Raw genomic sequence first — 16,740 nt, 5'->3', positions numbered from 1 at the left:
AATTTTTTTTAATGTTTATTTTTGAGAGAGAGACAGAGCGTGAGCGGGTGAGGTACAGAGAGAGAGAGGGACAGAGACAGAATCTGAAGCAGGCTCCAGGCTCCAAGCTGTCAGCACAGAGCCCAACGTGGGGCTTGAACTCACAAACCGTGAGATCACGACCTGAGCAAAGTCGGATGCTTAACCAACTGAGCCACCCAGGTGCTCCGGTAAGCACTCATTATCAAAACATAACCACAATGCTGTTATCACCCCCAAAAACATTAACAATGATTCTTTAATACCATGAAACATACACTCAGTATTTAAATTTCCATGATTGTGCCCCAATTTTTAAAAATAATTCATTTATTCAAAAGTAGGGTACAGATCAGGTCTCTACATTGATTACTGACACAGCTCTTAAATCTCTAATCTATAAATTCTCCTTTCAGCTCTCCTTTTTAATTCCTTACAAAATATTTTAAAAAGTTGGAACATTTATTTTGTAGATGTTCCCCCGGTCTGTGTTTTACTGATCACGTACCCTTAATGTTGTCATTCCATCTATTTTTAAATATTAGTTGCCTTAAGCTTTGTCACCTAAGGGCCTGGGCATCTGTAATATTTTCCCGTAGTTCTCTGCCTCTACTTGGCCATCAAATCACATTTCCTAAATCACTGACTCTGATGCAGTCACTTCCCTGTGCCCAAACTTACCTCACACCCCCACTGTCTTCTCTACGATAAAGTGTGAACTCAGTAACCTGATAAGCCAGACCTTCCACCAGTGAGCCTGGCGTTTTTTCTGAACGGGCTCCTTGCAAGGAGCTTATCCTCGGTGACTTCTAATCTCAAAACATGTGGCTGGTTCTCTCTCCAGCCCATTTTCCCTGAAATTCAGTTCTACACCTCCAATTGCCTGATGGACATTTTACCTGTGCATCCCACAGGCACATCAAACTCAACACCTACCCTTAAGTGTCAAATGAGATGTAGGTAAAACAACATCAACAACAACAACGAAACACTCTGTTAACTACAGAACCCTATATAAATGTTACCTAATATTTTTATTAGACTCTAAGCTACTTGAGGCCAGGAGCTACATCTTACAATTCTGTGTTTCCCCCAGCAAGCACTATGCCTGCAGACAAGGATTCAATAAACATTTGTTAAATGCATGTGTGAAATGTTATCCAACCTCTCCAAGCCTTGGTTTTCTTATCTGCATGATAGGGATAGCAGTATTTCCCTGATGGAATTGTTTGAGGGGAGAGCCCTAGTGTCTGTAAACTGATGAATGGGTAAAGAAGATGTGGTATATATAAAATGGAGTATTACTGAGCCATCAAAAAGAATGGAAGCTTGCCATCTGCCATGACATGGCTGGAGCCAGAGAGTATTATGCTAAGTGAAGTAAGTCAGAAAGACAAACATTAGATGATTTCACTTGTATGTGGAATTTAGGAAACAAAACTGATGAACATATGGGAAGGGAAGAAAAAGAGAGAGAGGGAAGCAAACTGTAAGAGCCTCTTAAAGACAGAATAAACTGAAGGTTGATGGAGGGAGGTGGGTGGGGGATGGGCTAGACTGTGATGCGTATTAAAGAGGGCACTTGTTGGGGTGAGCACTGGGTGTTGTAGGTAAGCGATGAATCCTTAAATTCCACTCCTAAACTAATATCACACTACATGTTAACTAACTAGAATTTAATAAAAATTTGGAAGGGAAAAAAAAGAACCGTTGGAGGGGAAATCAGATATGTTAAGGGCAGAGTTCAATGCTTGGCCCACAGTAAGCATTTCTGTAACATCTGCTCTTATAATAATAAAAATAAATAACTTTGTATTTCCCCACCTATATGTTTTTGTACACACTTCTCACCTATACCAATCTGAAACATTTTTTAAAGGCCAAGTTAATACCCATTTTTTATAAGAAACCTTGATCTTTCTGGCCCATAATGATGTGTTTTTCCTCTGGAATGCTGTACTCCTTAAATCATTCTTAAATCTCCCCCCACCCCCCTTTTAAGCACACAATACAAAAGATTTGATCACACTTTATTTGCCTAAGTATTTTTTTTTTAATTCTGGGATAAGTTTTTTAAGTATATAAAGATAAGAATGGAAATCTAGAACCCATAGGAAAGGACTATTTCTGCTTTGTTATAATACCTCCTAAACTAAGTTAAACAGAAATAAATTGGGAAGGAGTCTTGAAAATCAATCTTCCCAGGGTCAAAATTATTAGCCATCTCTAAAATAAGTAGTGCAGGAAAAATTATTTGGGTCCCCAAGGCACTTGGGTCTCTCATGGTTTGGAAGTACTCTGGACAAATACACAAAAGACTTTCCAAAAACATGTCAACTGAAGGGGTGCCTGGGGGGGCTCAGTAGGTTACGTGTCCGACTCTCGATTTCGGCTCAGGCAATGATCTCACCATTCGTGGGATTGAGCCCCTGCGCTGACAGTGCAGAGCCTGCTTGGGATTCTCTCTCTCCTTCTGTTTCTGTCCCTCTCCTGCTTGCATGTGTGTGCTCTGTCTCTCTCAAAATAAACAAATAAACTTAAAAAAAAAAACAAAAAAAACCCTTCAGCTGAAAACCAAATAACCATTTATCTTCAACTTAATTCTCTCACTTCAAGGTTACAGTTTAAAACTCTGGTGTTAGACATATAGGAAAGAAGTGCTCTTACTGGATCAATGCCAAAAGGGTATGGTCCACCAAAAACTCCAGGAACAGCTGGATTCAACTGTAGAACAGGGTTCCCCCGAAGTGTCTCATCCCTACCATGTTAGAAGAAAAGTTCCATTTGTTTTTATCAAGAGCGGGAAACTGCTAGGGTCCAAAAACTGGTCCTGAAAGAAACTACTACAACTGTCTTGTCTCTTCAATAAAAGAGGAGGGACTAGCATCTGAGAATGAGAAGGGATCAGCAATAACAAAAGAACACAACAAACAAACACACCTACATAACCAAGCAGGGAATTTGGGGAATCTGCTTTTAATTTACAAAAAGAATCAATGTGCCTACATTTATAGTCTCAGTTTCTTGAGAGTACTGAAAGAATCACAAAACACTTCCCAGGCTGGGGCATAAATAAGAGGGGACACTGCATTCTTCTGAAACAGAGACACTGTCAGCCACTTCTGAAAGAAGTAGAAGTTTACCACTTGTCTGGAAGATCAGAGCTGAACAGGAAAGGAATAAGCTTTGACTTTCGTCTTCTTTGCAACTTACGTCCAATTATACAAAGAGAACATTGGCCGTACGCTCCAGGAGGACCCGAAGATATTAAGAGACTTGGAAAAGCAATCATTGTAGATGAGGCCAGTGTAGATGGAAAACACACCCATCAGTAGAATAATGTACCGGCCACTGAACACTGTGCTAAACATCTGGAAAGCAGAAGAAAGAAGTCAATGAAATGTACTCTCGGTGGCTCATGTTGTGACAATACTGAGAATATACTAGACCCTTCTTCTCACACTACTTTACCCCACCCTGGGTCAGAGAGCTTAACGTAAAGGTCAAAATACAATGCTAACAAGAAATTACTTTCACAGCACATGGCCGCTTCAGTGTTAAAATGAATATAACTTCTCTATTCTTGACATGGCCTCTGTAACTTCTCTATAACTTCACGAATAAAAGACTTTCAGATCATAATTTTATAGTGACTGCTTGAGGAATTACAAAGTGTCGGTCCGACGCAGATGTGACAAACATTACCTCATTCTCGTTCTTCTGGGAGAGAAGCCGGCTCTCCCTTAACACCATCCATACAGCAAAGAGGGTCATCAAAATGCCATGGCCAAAGTCCCCAAACATCACAGCAAACAGGAAAGGGAAAGTGATGATGGTATATGGAGCTATAAAGAAACCAAAGGAGGAAAAAGACAAAGTACAGACAACTGTGCCCACCACCAAAAGATCACATTCCTCACCGTACTCTAAGATCTGTACAAGGGGACTTACTCCCAAGCTGTTGGTCAGATGAACTCTCAGGGAAAACCTTCCATGACAGGACCTCACAAAGCAGCTCTGATGGCATCTAGGCCTACTGCTAGCATTTTAAACAAAGAACACAGGAAATGCAAGTTTTGTCCCTAGCCCTGGCAACAGTGTAATTTGTTCTTTGATTCCTTTTCTCTAACTCCTGGGACACTGCTCCTTTGACAGGCCAGCTTTCTTCCCTTGTGCAGCAACCACTTCCCAGCTGAATAAAGCTCTCAGGTACGTGGGAGAAAGCCTGGAACCCAGAGCAAAGTCAGTCCTGTAGAAGACTCCAGCTAAAAACGAATTCCCAGACTCTTGATTTAATAATTAACTCTCCTGGCTTTGCTTTGTGAAATCTGCTTTGTGTCTAAAATGGTCAGTAATTGCTATATTTTCTCTGTCTAACCTGGTATAGGGAAGCCTTTTAAAAATATCAGATATCTCAGAAAAAACTTAAAGTACTTCCTGCAAATGGTGTGCTAGAGAAAGTCAGGTGTTTCATAGTTGGGAGGGCACACAAAAGAATCCAATCCACTGAGCTCATTCCTATAAAACCACCTCTTTTTTTTTTTTTTTTTTTTTCAACGTTTTTAATTTATTTTTGGGACAGAGAGAGACAGAGCATGAAGGGGGGAGGGGCAGAGAGAGAGGGAGACACAGAATTGGAAACAGGCTCCAGGCTCCGAGCCATCAGCCCAGAGCCTGACGCGGGGCTCGAACTCACGGACCGCGAGATCGTGACCTGGCTGAAGTCGGACGCTTAACCGACTGCGCCACCCAGGCGCCCCTAAAACCACCTCTTAAAAGAGTGCCACCCAGCAACAAACCTCCCTCTCTGTGTCAAAGTGGGCACGTCTTTACAGGAATGACACTAGAGCTGAGATCTTGACAACACTGTTAGTTTTAAGCCAGTTATTCAAGAACATTTGAAGGGAAGCATTAGAAGAAATAACAAACAAAAAATCAAACCTCTAGAAGATTCAAGCTCTTTTTACCTGGGTTTATCTCTCTGTAAGTTCCGATTCCGTAAGCATCTACTATGTTCTGAAAGCCGTATGTGAACTTGTTCGTTTTGTTATAGGTTGGGGGAGTCTGATTTGTTTGCATCCTGTTCAAGATAGAGGGCACAGTGGAGCCACTGTGTTCCTGGGAAACATTGAGCACACATAGCAAAATTAGATCATCCTGACCATGAACATATTCATCAAAACTCCTCAAGCTGTACATATAAAATACGTGCATTTTATTCTATGTGAGTTGTTTCTCGATCTTCCCATCTTTGGGAGAAACCGGAACTAGGTATAAAATTTACAATGAAAAATTTACATTAAGTCTTGGGAAGAATATCCTTACTGTGAAAAAAATTCAGTTCTAAAATGTGTAACCAAAGAAAATATGGCACTTCCTTGTCTGAAGACAATCATCTGCCTTTCTGAGATTATCGCTGTTCTCTCCTCCTTTTATGGAGAAAGCAGCGAATGTTTTCAAACTCTAACTACTAAGCGGGACTGCCAGAGGTATCCCTCAGAAGTGGTCTGCTGGACAGAAAGAATGGATCAGGAAACAGACATCGTGGTCATGAGCTACCCTGAAGAATCACGGGTATACGACCAAGTCATTTCATCTTTTTTGAACTGCAGTTTCCACATTCAGAAAACCAAGATGTACAAAATGTATGGTTAGGATATAAGAGGAGTACAAGGTGAGTATAGTCAAGAACTCTGAAAGTAAAAATGCCACAAAAATGTAATTAATTCATGTTATTGTTGATGGGAACCTCTTTTCCTGGCTGCATGGTTAGTGGTGCGGGACTCACCGTGCCCCTTCTGAGTGCAAACTGGATGGAGTCGAGGTCGGTGACAGGGCACCAGACCTCGGCGATCAGGCACTTCTGGGTCACGTCTATGTTGCACAGATTCAGGGTGTGGTAGATGGCCTTCATCTTCCGCACCTTGATGAACCAGACACGGATGTTCTTAGCAGCCGCCTGCAGAACCCTCTGGCGGTGGTCCTCTGTTTGATTCAGAACCTTTTGGGAGAGAAGGGAACAAGGAGAGATCCTTCTACATACAGAACCAGTCTTAGATCTCAGCATATAAATGGGAAAGAGGCACAGCTTTCTGAGAAGGGCTGCTAGGGATCTATTCTTCTTCAGACTAGAATGGCTTTTTTTGGGCACCTGAGTGACTCAGTCAGTTGAGCGTCAGACTTCAGCTCAGGTCATGATCTTGCGGTTTGTGGGTTCGAGCCCCACGTCAGGCTCTGTGCTCACAGCTCAGAGCCTAGAGCGCTTCAGATTCTGTCTCCCTCTCTTTCTGCTCCTCCCCTGCTTGTGCTCTGTCTGTCTCTCTCTCCCTCAAAAAATAAAGAAACATTAAAAAAAAAAAATAGAATGGCTTTTTTGGGGGGTAAATTATAAGAAATTACAGTTTTAGTTACTAATATTCATTTTCTGTTAGCTTCAATCTGAAGAGAAACCTGAGGAAATTGTTTTTAGCTCTTCTATATTTTATCTTCCCACCAAGTCCACAGCACAATATAGGTCATTGGCTTTTACCTGGATCATTAAAGAGCAATGGCTTTCCATATGGAGTCTCAAACTCAAAGAAGTCAGCATCATCATAGGCCTGGGAGTTGATAAAATCCATACTTAAGAACAGTAAGCTGCAGAATCCCCTGAACAGAAGCCAGCATCAGGGAATGATGGGAAAGAGGCAGGGCTGAGCACCGTTGTCTACCTATGCCAGAAGACACTCCATGCCAGGGAACAAGAGACAGGAGACACTGTGGGGTCAGGAGGACTCATGGCCTTAGAGGGGATTTAGACAGCCACATACCACTGTTATCATGGGGCAGATGAGGCTTTGCCTTTCTGTCAGGCTTCTTGGGGGAAGGGGAGGGAAACATTTTCAGTGCTGATCCTTTGGAAATCAGCACAGGTTTTCCTCAGAGTGATCACGCTGCTGAAACCGAAACCACGGTAGAAGAAAGGGAAGGGACACTTTACATTCCACTGCCTTGGTAATCACCATTTAAGATTTCAATAGCAGAAGAGGGGCTAAGCCAAAGGGCGAGTAACCCATCACTCACACTTCTGTATGGAAACTGACCTTAAATCTCCACATTTCTTTACAGAGGAAAAAGTTATGCACTAGCCATGTTAGCACAAGGCTCCATCATACTCGGCTCATCAAGTCAATTCAGAAAAAAGTAGTAACTACTTTCTGAAGGGCAGTAGGTGGGGACTTCCATACAGGTTTCTAAAAAACCTGCAGGCTAGAGAAACTCTTGTATCACTTAAGAATAAAGGAACAAAGTTATTTTCTCTCCTTCTGGCTGCTGACACTTTTACAATTACCATTCAAACTTCTGGAAGAATGCTAAATAAACGTGTAAGCAATGCCCTATTTGCTTTTCTCTTTCCCCATCCCCCACACCCACATCTCACTCCTTGACAGTCAATCCCTTTTTAAAGTTTCAGTTCATATAGCTGGGTACTTTAAAGATCAAATTCTGGCCATACTGCCAATGCCTTTTAAAAATCTATCCATGAGTCTAGGAGGGGATAAGACAGGCCTAGAACCCAGAACATACTAATTGGCCCACCACCCACCAGCAGCTCTAAAAACTTTCGTCCCTTGGTTAAAGGGGTGAGTGCTTCTCAAAGGAGCCAGCAATAGGTCAAGATGGTGGGTCATACACTATGGGAGTTGGAGGGAAAAAGGACAAAGGGAGTTGAGATGGGAGTTACAGCATCTCTGGTGATTCTGCCTCCACTGGAAAGAACGGTCTTTGGAATTAAGTACAGAGGGCGCCCCTTATCTGTAGGGGACACCATCCAAGACCCCCAGTGGGTGCCTGGAACGGTGAGTAGTACCTAACTCTATAAACAGCATGTTTTTTCTTATACACACATACCCATGATGAAATTTAATTTATAAATTAGGCAATTATATTAGGCAATTGACAATAACTAAAAATAAAAGTGTAACAACATGCTATAATAAAAGTCCTGTAAATGTGATATCTCTAAATATCTTCCTGTACTGTACTCACCCTTTTTATTATGAGGATATGAGAGGAAAAGATGCCTACATGAGCATGAGGAGATGAAGTACGGGGAGTGGTGTTAGGTGTGTGACCAGCATTAGGCTACTACTGACCTTCTGATGTCATCAGAAGGAGGATCATCTGTTTCTGAATCACAGTTGATTTGGGTAACTGAAATCTCAGAAAGCAAACTGGTGGGTGGCAGGGGGACAACTGTATGTGTTAATGTTTCAAGAGGGCAATCATCACAGTCTTTCAACAGAAAACAAAGCTCCAACTGGCCACCCTTTCCTTCCACGTATGCATCAATCATGACTCCTTCCTTAGGACTTTGTGACAACGGAGTGTATAAGCCAACTGGTGATGTGGTAAAAATCTAGCGCAGTCTCTTCTTGGGTACTAGAGTTATACTAGGACCCTTTGCCTAGACTGTGTGATTAAGATCTAAGGTGACCAGAAGGATACACACCAAGCTGTCAAGAGCAGCTGCCTCTGGAGGGGGAGTGTGTGTGACAGCGGAATGGACTTCATGCATACTTCTTTATTACTTGATTTTTTTCTTAACTAAGCATACTTTATTTAATTGTAAAAATACCTCAAACTCATGAAGAGGGAAATTGAATACACTAAGCAACAACAATTTCAGATGGATAGCATTCCTGCCGCGTTTAAGGATGATTAATGCTATTTTTAACAGTCATTCCCTGAAACTTTTTCCCAACTCCCAAGGGCACAAGTTACCCATGGACATTTCTTTTTTTTGGTGTCTTGGCTGCTGTAGGTGCCTAACAAACTGTTAGTGTTTCAAGGAAGGAGAATGGTTTTCTATTATAGTATTTCTGATGAGGGAGCATAAAGCAAGCTGACAGGCTGCCAACACCCTCCCCCCAACTCCTAGATGGGATATGTATGATATTCCTCCAGCACTCCTGGCTGCCCAAGAACAAAGGAAAGCGGAAAACTAAGGTTAACTGATAGAGACCATAGTCCTGCAGGACCTAAGTCTCCATCACCCTTCCACAGTGATGTGGGAAACAAAGGCAGAAGGAAATGGCAGATAGAACTCAATTTCCTTATAACCTGCAGCCCATTGACAAATACTTGAGGCTGGCAGAATAAAATGTTTCTCCAGGAATTCCTTACTGTCTTAATATTAATGCTTTGCTAGAGGGAAGAACCACCTTAGCTTGACAATAGCTAGGCCTCCACTATCCTGGGAGTCTTCTGTAGCATATGAAAATCTCACTGGAAACTTCCCCTGGACTTTACCTCCTCCAACCCCATAGTATATAACCAGTCTCTCCTCATGGTCCCTGGGCAGCTCTTCCTGCCCATGGGTCCGGTCCCCGTGCTTCAATAAAATCACCTTTTTGCACCAAAGACATCTTCAAGCATTCTTTCTTGGTCGTCGGCTCCAGACCCCATGAACCCCACTATCACCCCAAAAAAACCCTCATCATTTTACACACACCAAAATGCCCTCCAGCCCTCTGTTACCATTTGGAGATCGTCAATCCTGGTATTAACTCCAGAAGCCATTTCCTTCCTCTCCTGTGGTGTCTCAGGACAGGGATAGAGTGAGGCCCGGAACCTGGAACATACAGACACAACCTGACAAACATCGAAGTTTTTTAACCTATCCAACTTAAATAACCTCAGAAAGTAATCTTAATGTACTAGAAGGACCATAACAGGATTAGTTCAGAGTGGTGCCCTGATCATGAATAACTAGGAAGTGTCCTATAGATAGAGCAGTAACATTTGAACAATCTCGACATTCTCTGCAGCTACTAAATTTCCTTAGATTAAAATTATAAAACTCAGTAATACAAATCATATTATAAGTTACTAGAGAAAAATGGCATGGAAAAGAGATCATATAGGCAGAATTTCAGAAAAGTTTACAGGCGCAATGCCTATGGCACACTGCTGGGTACACAAACCCATTGTCCTAGAACAATGCAGCATTTATAAACCATGAGTCCTAATTACTTTTTTTGCAAAGAAAGGAAATTGTGGTTTTGACAGTACTTTTAAAAATGAACTGAGACCATTTCTAATTATTTAAAATAGCCCTAACATTATTAGAAGATATATGTATTGCATTAAGGTAGACTAAAAGGGCTATTGTTTCATTATTCTGTATCCTAAGGCTTAACAGTCAAGGCATTCTGATTGCACCCTCAGGGAGGCACATTTCTCTTACCCTTCACAGATTTTCTTGACTCTGTTTTTCAGCTGATCGCCTTGGAAGAAAATGATGAATACAGATTTGTGCACGTAGTCACCCTGGGCCCCAAACCAGAAACAGAGAATTTAGACTTCTACTCTGGAAGAATATTTCTTGAATAACCTACTTTCTTGGTGATATAGGAACGGGAGTCCTTTAAGGATACGGCAACCCTGCACTCGAACTATTATCCTCAATCCATTTCTTAAGCTCCACTATACGAACATTTGTCCTATAATCCGTAATGCACAAAAAACTTTCTGTATTTGTTTTTAAACTCAACCGTGAGCTGAACACAGATGCTCAGATGATTCTCCTCGTAGCACAATATAGCCCTTATTACCAATTCAACTTCAAACCCTATACTACCTGAGTAAGTACGGAAGAGAGGAGAGGAAGCCATTTCTGCTTATTCCCATGCTTAGAAATTCCCAGATAAAGGGGACTGAGTAACTCTAAGGAACAGAGGTGGGAAGAATGTTGATGTAGAATCTCATGCTTCATACTAAGTTTGATCTAAGGAGCAGGGAGGAAGGCAATCTATTCCAAATACCAAGTTTACACGCAAAGTCTGATGCAAGGACTGCAGGGAAAGATCAGAAAAATAAGCTTAACTAGGTGTTAACTAGTATTGTCTCTGGTTGCCTGTATTTCTCATAGTCCTAGAGTTTTTATAATAAAAAGCAAACAGACTTCAGAAGGATAAAAGGAGATGCGGTGTGAAGACAATGACACTACGTGTCTTAAATTCCTTCATTCTCCAGGAATAAACTGGAGCGCATTCTTTGTGCAGCTGCGCTGCTGTAGCTAGCCAGACCCCCTTTCCTCAATTTGTTGATAATAGTGTTTCTGTTGCCCAGAAACTTGGCTGAAGATTCCTAAGAACAGTTCCACAGGAGGTGTGACTGCAGACTGCAATGTCTCCACAAGCCAAGCACAGGCTTCAGTGAGTCTGTAAAACTGTTCCTCTGGGGGGCTCGCTGTACCCTAAGTGCCACCACCCTCCTGTTTAGGAGGATAAAAGGATGAAAGCCTCAGATTTTCAGCTGCACGACCCACCCACTCTGAGGAGTCACAAATTCAATCTCTCTTCTTAGGTGGGACAAAGAATGGTAATCTAAGAAAATCTAAAAGATCATTTTCAACAGAAAAACCAAGCCCAGGCTTCTAAATAATACCGATACAAAAGGGGAGTACATTTTTTTTTTTTGCAATACATTTAATCTTCCTTGCTTGTGATCCTTGACATCAGGACTCATGATACTTAGTGTAGGCTGATGTTAAGAACTCTGGCCCGTTATGTCAAATGCCAACAGATTCAGCCATTCCTACCCTGCAAAGCACTGGGTGGGGAAGATTATTCTATCTTGCACAATATATTACCCTTAAATTAAGTTTCTAAATCTCCCAACAAACAAGTAGACAAAAAAAACCTTACCAACTAAAAATTTCATCAACTTATCGAGCTCACAGTTGAGGAACTCTCTCCTTATATGGATATTACCGAACTTGGAACCAGATATCTTGCTTTAATTTTCATAAAGTTGATTTTCTTTTGGTGTCAGATCAGTAACAGAAAGCATATAAAGCTGAGGTTTGGGGTGCCTGGGTGGCTCAGTCGGTTAAGCGTCCGACTTCAGCTCGGGTCATGATCTCACAGTCCATGAGTTCAAGCCCTGTGTCGGGCTCTGTGCTAACAGCTCAGAGCCTAGAGTCTGCTTTGGATTCTGTGTCTCACTCTCTCTCTCTGCCCTTCCCCTGCTCATGCTCTGTCTCTCTCTGTCTCAAAAATAAATAAAAACATTAAAAAAAAATTTTTTTTAAATAAAGCTGAGGTTTAAGATAACTGGAAAAAAACACATTTATAATCCAAATAATACCTACACAAGTGGGGCTTGAAAATGTCCAGGCACGTGTCAGTATACATCATCTGTACACACACGATGGGAATTAAGAGGAAAAGAGCAGTATTTCAAATGTGCAAGTCAAAGCAGGAGTAAACATAAGGGCTCCTCTGTGGGAGTGTCAGATTCAGGTGGTACCATGCAGTGTCACTGCTCTGGGCTCCCTTTACAAGACCTACTCCACGGGACACAATTTCCTAGTCTTACAGTCACAGGATCCTCCAGGGGGTTCTCGATTTCAGCCTGTCGCAGGAACACATTCCCCCGGCACACCCGCCAAAGCATGCGCTCAAAAGTAGGGATGCGCTCCCGGTTAATCACACCAGCCACGAAGCTGTGGGGAGAAGAGGCAGATGGGGAACTCGATTCCATGCCACGGGACAGAGGGCTTTAAGACAAAGAAGGGAAGCGAGAGGAGAGGGGCACGAACGACAAACACAAGGCTAGGCAATGTTACGCCAAAAGGGCTCCCAAAGTCTTATTCCCGGACCCCAGGATAGGGTTGACAGGACAAATCAGGAACTGAATCCAAGTGACTCAGGAACACCTCTCAAGAGGCTCAGAAGAGAACACATCCTGGAAGCAAGTGAACGGGCCAGCCTCACCACTCTTGAACAGCAACAATGAACACGATCGCTGCTCCCCGTCCCCCCCAAAAATGAACTGACCCCACTGACATACGGAGACTTGCAGTAGTACTTACCCAAGTCTTAACGGTGTGCCCCTTCCCATCTCACTCGGCTCCAAGAGGGACGAGGACTCTTCCAACAAGTCTGGATCCGCCATCTGCTGATGATGCAATTCAGCCTGAATTCACAAATCAATTAATATCTAATGAAAATAGTTAGTGGCATGCAGGGAACGAGGAACCGGGAGATAAGTTCAGAAAATAAAGACGAGGGGAAAAAAAAAAAAAAACCACCAAAAGAGAAGACATAGCCACAAAAAGAAGACAAGAATAGGGGAAGAAAACAAAGGAAAGAAACAAGAGGTAAAGAAAGCTTTGTTGCCCCAGTAAAGGCATCTGGGGAAATGGTTTTTGAAATAAGGAATAAAGAAAAAACACTAAATAATGATGACATGTATAAATCTGTTACTTAGGTGGAAACCATTTTTCCTCTGTTTCCCTGAATGAGCCATGAAAGTACCAGGAAATACCTTTGCATATGGATGGAAGCTGCAACGTTTCTTCATTTTCAGCAAGACCAAAGCAGCTCTGAAGATACTCTCAACATCAAATTTCCAGGTAGCTACAAACTAAAATTTTCCCTGTGTGAGAATGTGAAAGATGGAGACTCTCTTTCCAAGGAGAAAAGCAAGGCACCGCCACTGTCCTGAGCACAGTGTGGACTGGAGAAAGGTGGAAGGGGCGTCTCCACGAGACTGGGTTTTCCATGCTCTTCAAAATTCAGAACATGAAAACTTTCAGCATGGCCACTGTAAAAAAAATGCTCCAAGCCATGGGCTTTAAAGAGTATTTCTTTCGGGGCGCCCGGGTGGCTCAGTTGGATGAGTGTCCGACTCTTGATTCAGCTCAAGTCATGATCCCAGAGAGGTGGGATCAAGCTCCGTGTCGGGCTCCATGAGTGTGGAGCCTGCTTAAGATCCTCTCTCTCCCTTTGCCCCTCTCCCCTGCTTGTGTGCTCTCTCTCTCTCTAAAATAAATAGTGATAATAATAAATAGTATTTCTTTCTCCAAAAGAAGCAGCAGCATATTGGCTGGGCAGGCCTGGCCTTGACTGCATCAATAAAGGGAAGAAAAAGTGAAAACCTATCTGAATGCCTTCATTTCTAACCAGGAATCTAGGAATATTAAAAAGTTCATGTTAGGCTATATAGTTTAAGGGTCACTGAGAACATAGCTGAAGCCAGGAATCTAAATCCAGTGAGAAAAAGTAACCAATCATAAGCCAATATAGAACATGTGGGCTAATTTAATTGTTTAGATTTAAAATGATTTCCACCATGACAGTTTATACAATGAAATGAAGGAGAAGAGGGACCTTCTCAGATGGAGGTCTATACTTCCTAGAGTCTCTCTACCCACCACATTCTAACACCTTTTATTCTTATCAATCAGGAAGGTCTGAGAAGCTCTCTAAAAAATAAAGGCCAATCAACTTCTCTACCGCCTGATCTCCTCAACTTTAATATCCACGCACTACTTGTTTGACCAAAGACAAGAAATATGCCAGAAAAATCTTCCTTTTCAAAAGCAGAACTAAACAAAAAAATCAGGAGAATTTTTCTCTATCATCTTCATTCCAAACATTCTATTCCTGTTAACCCTGCGATCAAAAAATTGATCAAGGGAACCTCACTTGGTAAGTCGTAGGAAATGTAAAGTTAAGGGGGGTGGGGGAGGGCTTTAGGATTGAGTATAAATAAACCTGAATATAAACCAAATGATTAGGTTGAGAACCTAAAAAAGAGAAAGCAATTTTCTGGGGAAGTGAAATCTAAAAGTTGATGCAGGATCAACATTCAACTCCCCACCCCCTTCAAAAAAAAGAAAGAAAGAAAAGGTAGGGCAGGCTTTGAGTATGCCAGAGGGCAGAGAAATATTGTCATGATATACAAAAAAGTTTAAGATGAGATAATGGGGGCACAGGTTTCCACTTGCTCTCAAGTGGAAATTTAGGGGGCTTTTTTTGTTTCTGCCTAATATCAGATCAGCTTATTGCAAGCCACAGGCAACTCATTTTAAGGATCTAGATGACTACCTCATTTCAACTGGTTCTTGGGATGTCCCTTGGCAAAAAACAGTGAAACTGACTGCTACACACAAGACTCTGGCCTACTTCCCTACGCGGTTCACAAGGCCTGGCTAAAGTAAACCCAAAAGATCAGACTCAGTGCAAGCCTATGTGCTCTAAAGGGGACAACCGCTATCACAGCAAAAAGTGCTGAGCAACTAGACTCCTCTGAAAACCGCATCTGGGGACTCTGGGCACAAAAAGAACCCAGCGGAATTAAAATTAAATGGAAACTTGTGATGATATTCTAATTAATAATCTCACCACTTCATACTTAAGAATCCTAAATCTTAGAGAGGGGAGTAAAAAAAAAAAAATTTTTTTTAAATAAAATAATTGGGCCTCATGGGGAACTAGGAGGACCAGACCGCTCACTGAGGGCCTTTAAAACAATCTCTAAAACCACACTGTGGGGTACCTAAATCCTATTCTGGGCTCCCTAATAACAATAACAACACTGCCAACGTGCCTTTAAATGACTTGCTATGCTCTCTGGTTTACCCTTTCCCCCAGTCGCAACACTGAAACCATGCCCTGAAAGAGGAAGTGGCAGAATTTCTGAGGCTCCCTGTCTACACTGAAATAGAAATAGCACATCCGGATCCAGCTGCATTAATTACCAAGAGCAAATACTCTTACTTCCATCTCCAGTGAGAGAGAAATCGCATTTCATCACTTCCGGTATTCACCCAAGCCCCAAAGGAGAAGGCAGATGGGAAAGAAAAGTAAAGAAGAGCAGATGGATGGAAGACTCAGGAGGAAAGGAAGGCAGGAACCTGCATGCCATTAACCATTACTTTTCCAGTCTTCTTTACGTTCTCATGGGCTAGGGTGCTTATGGTAAAAGATGCAGAGAGCACTCTTCAGCTCTCACAGTTCTTCATAAGCAAGAAGACTGAGAAAAGGATAATCATTAACAAGTCATTTTAATTGCTCTGGATGAGAAATGGCTAAGTCGAATTTGTAATCATCTTAAATCATAAGAATATCGAATTTACGCTTACTCTTCCCCTTCCAGATGCCTTGCCAATCATGACCACTATGCCTAAAGACGGAAAGAACCCTTTCCCGATTTGGCCATTTTCTGCTAACTCATTATTATAAATTATTGATCATGTTCACCAAATTATATAAAAAAGAAGGACTCAAAACTGGTTGTATTTTAGGCCATTTGCAAGCTGTGATTTCAGGCATGGAAGAAAATCTCACGCAAAAAGTTCCATTTCTGAGATTTGAGGGTCCCATGTTTCTTTTTCTTTTGCATTATTTAACGTGCGCACTCACATGCCCAGATGCACTTACTCTGTGAGGTCTTATCACCTGCCATGGCAGCGACAGCTGAGACTGGTGCTTGGCAATAGCAGGGCAGGCACCATTGAGAGGGACCTGGCTGAACCTCTGAGCCAGTGGCAGGAGCAGGCAAGGCACTGACCGTGCACTCGGAGAGGAAAGGCTGAGTGGCTCTTGCCAGAAGCCTCCCTACACTACGGTGAGGGTGTAGGAACAAGAGGGGTTGAGGACAAGAGCAGTCAAAGAACCTCTTACAGCCCAGGACTTGGGCTCAAAAGTACTCAGAGATTAAAAAAAAAAAAGAAAGAAAAGAAATGTTTTGCAAATGTTTTGCATGAATAAAGGGAAAACAACCCACCATGGATTGACTGGGCATGAAGGTCGTAAAGACTTCCAGCCTGCCTTCTCAGCATGGGGGTTTCGTGTTTAGACTTATTACTCACAAAGAACTTATGATTTTAACACTTTGCTTATATTTCCAAGTAATTTCTCTTATTTTGTTTTAATATTTTGTTTTTAA

The 16,740-nt window shown here is 42.1% G+C and overlaps 1 protein-coding gene across 5 annotated transcripts in view; it reads right to left on the bottom strand.

Annotated features, from left to right (window-relative positions):
• The window catches only part of ATP6V0A1 (ATPase H+ transporting V0 subunit a1), a 54,598-nt gene that overhangs the window by 19,894 nt on the left and 17,964 nt on the right, over positions 1-16,740 (bottom strand). For 3 of the 5 annotated variants that reach the window (XM_060646042.3, XM_060646038.3, XM_060646039.3), the window contains exons 6-14: positions 12,878-12,960; positions 12,382-12,508; positions 10,247-10,329; positions 9,538-9,631; positions 5,807-6,019; positions 4,986-5,136; positions 3,724-3,863; positions 3,232-3,389; positions 2,686-2,776 (exon numbers count right to left, since the gene is read on the bottom strand). In XM_060646042.3, coding sequence (XP_060502025.1) covers positions 2,686-2,776; positions 3,232-3,389; positions 3,724-3,863; positions 4,986-5,136; positions 5,807-6,019; positions 9,538-9,631; positions 10,247-10,329; positions 12,382-12,508; positions 12,878-12,960 — 1,140 coding nt within the window. Of the gene's footprint in view, positions 1-2,685; positions 2,777-3,231; positions 3,390-3,723; positions 3,864-4,985; positions 5,137-5,806; positions 6,020-9,537; positions 9,632-10,246; positions 10,330-12,381; positions 12,509-12,877; positions 12,982-16,740 lie in introns of all 5 variants that reach the window. The other 2 variants (XM_060646036.3, XM_060646037.3) reach the window with 1 other exon arrangement.

The sequence above is a fragment of the Panthera onca genome, chromosome E1 (assembly GCF_046562875.1).
Source record: "Panthera onca isolate mPanOnc1 chromosome E1, mPanOnc1 haplotype 2, whole genome shotgun sequence".
Taxonomy (NCBI): Eukaryota; Metazoa; Chordata; class Mammalia; order Carnivora; family Felidae; genus Panthera; species Panthera onca.
The sequence above is the reverse complement of the archived record's forward strand: the minus strand, read 5'-3'. Positions and strand labels throughout refer to the sequence as shown.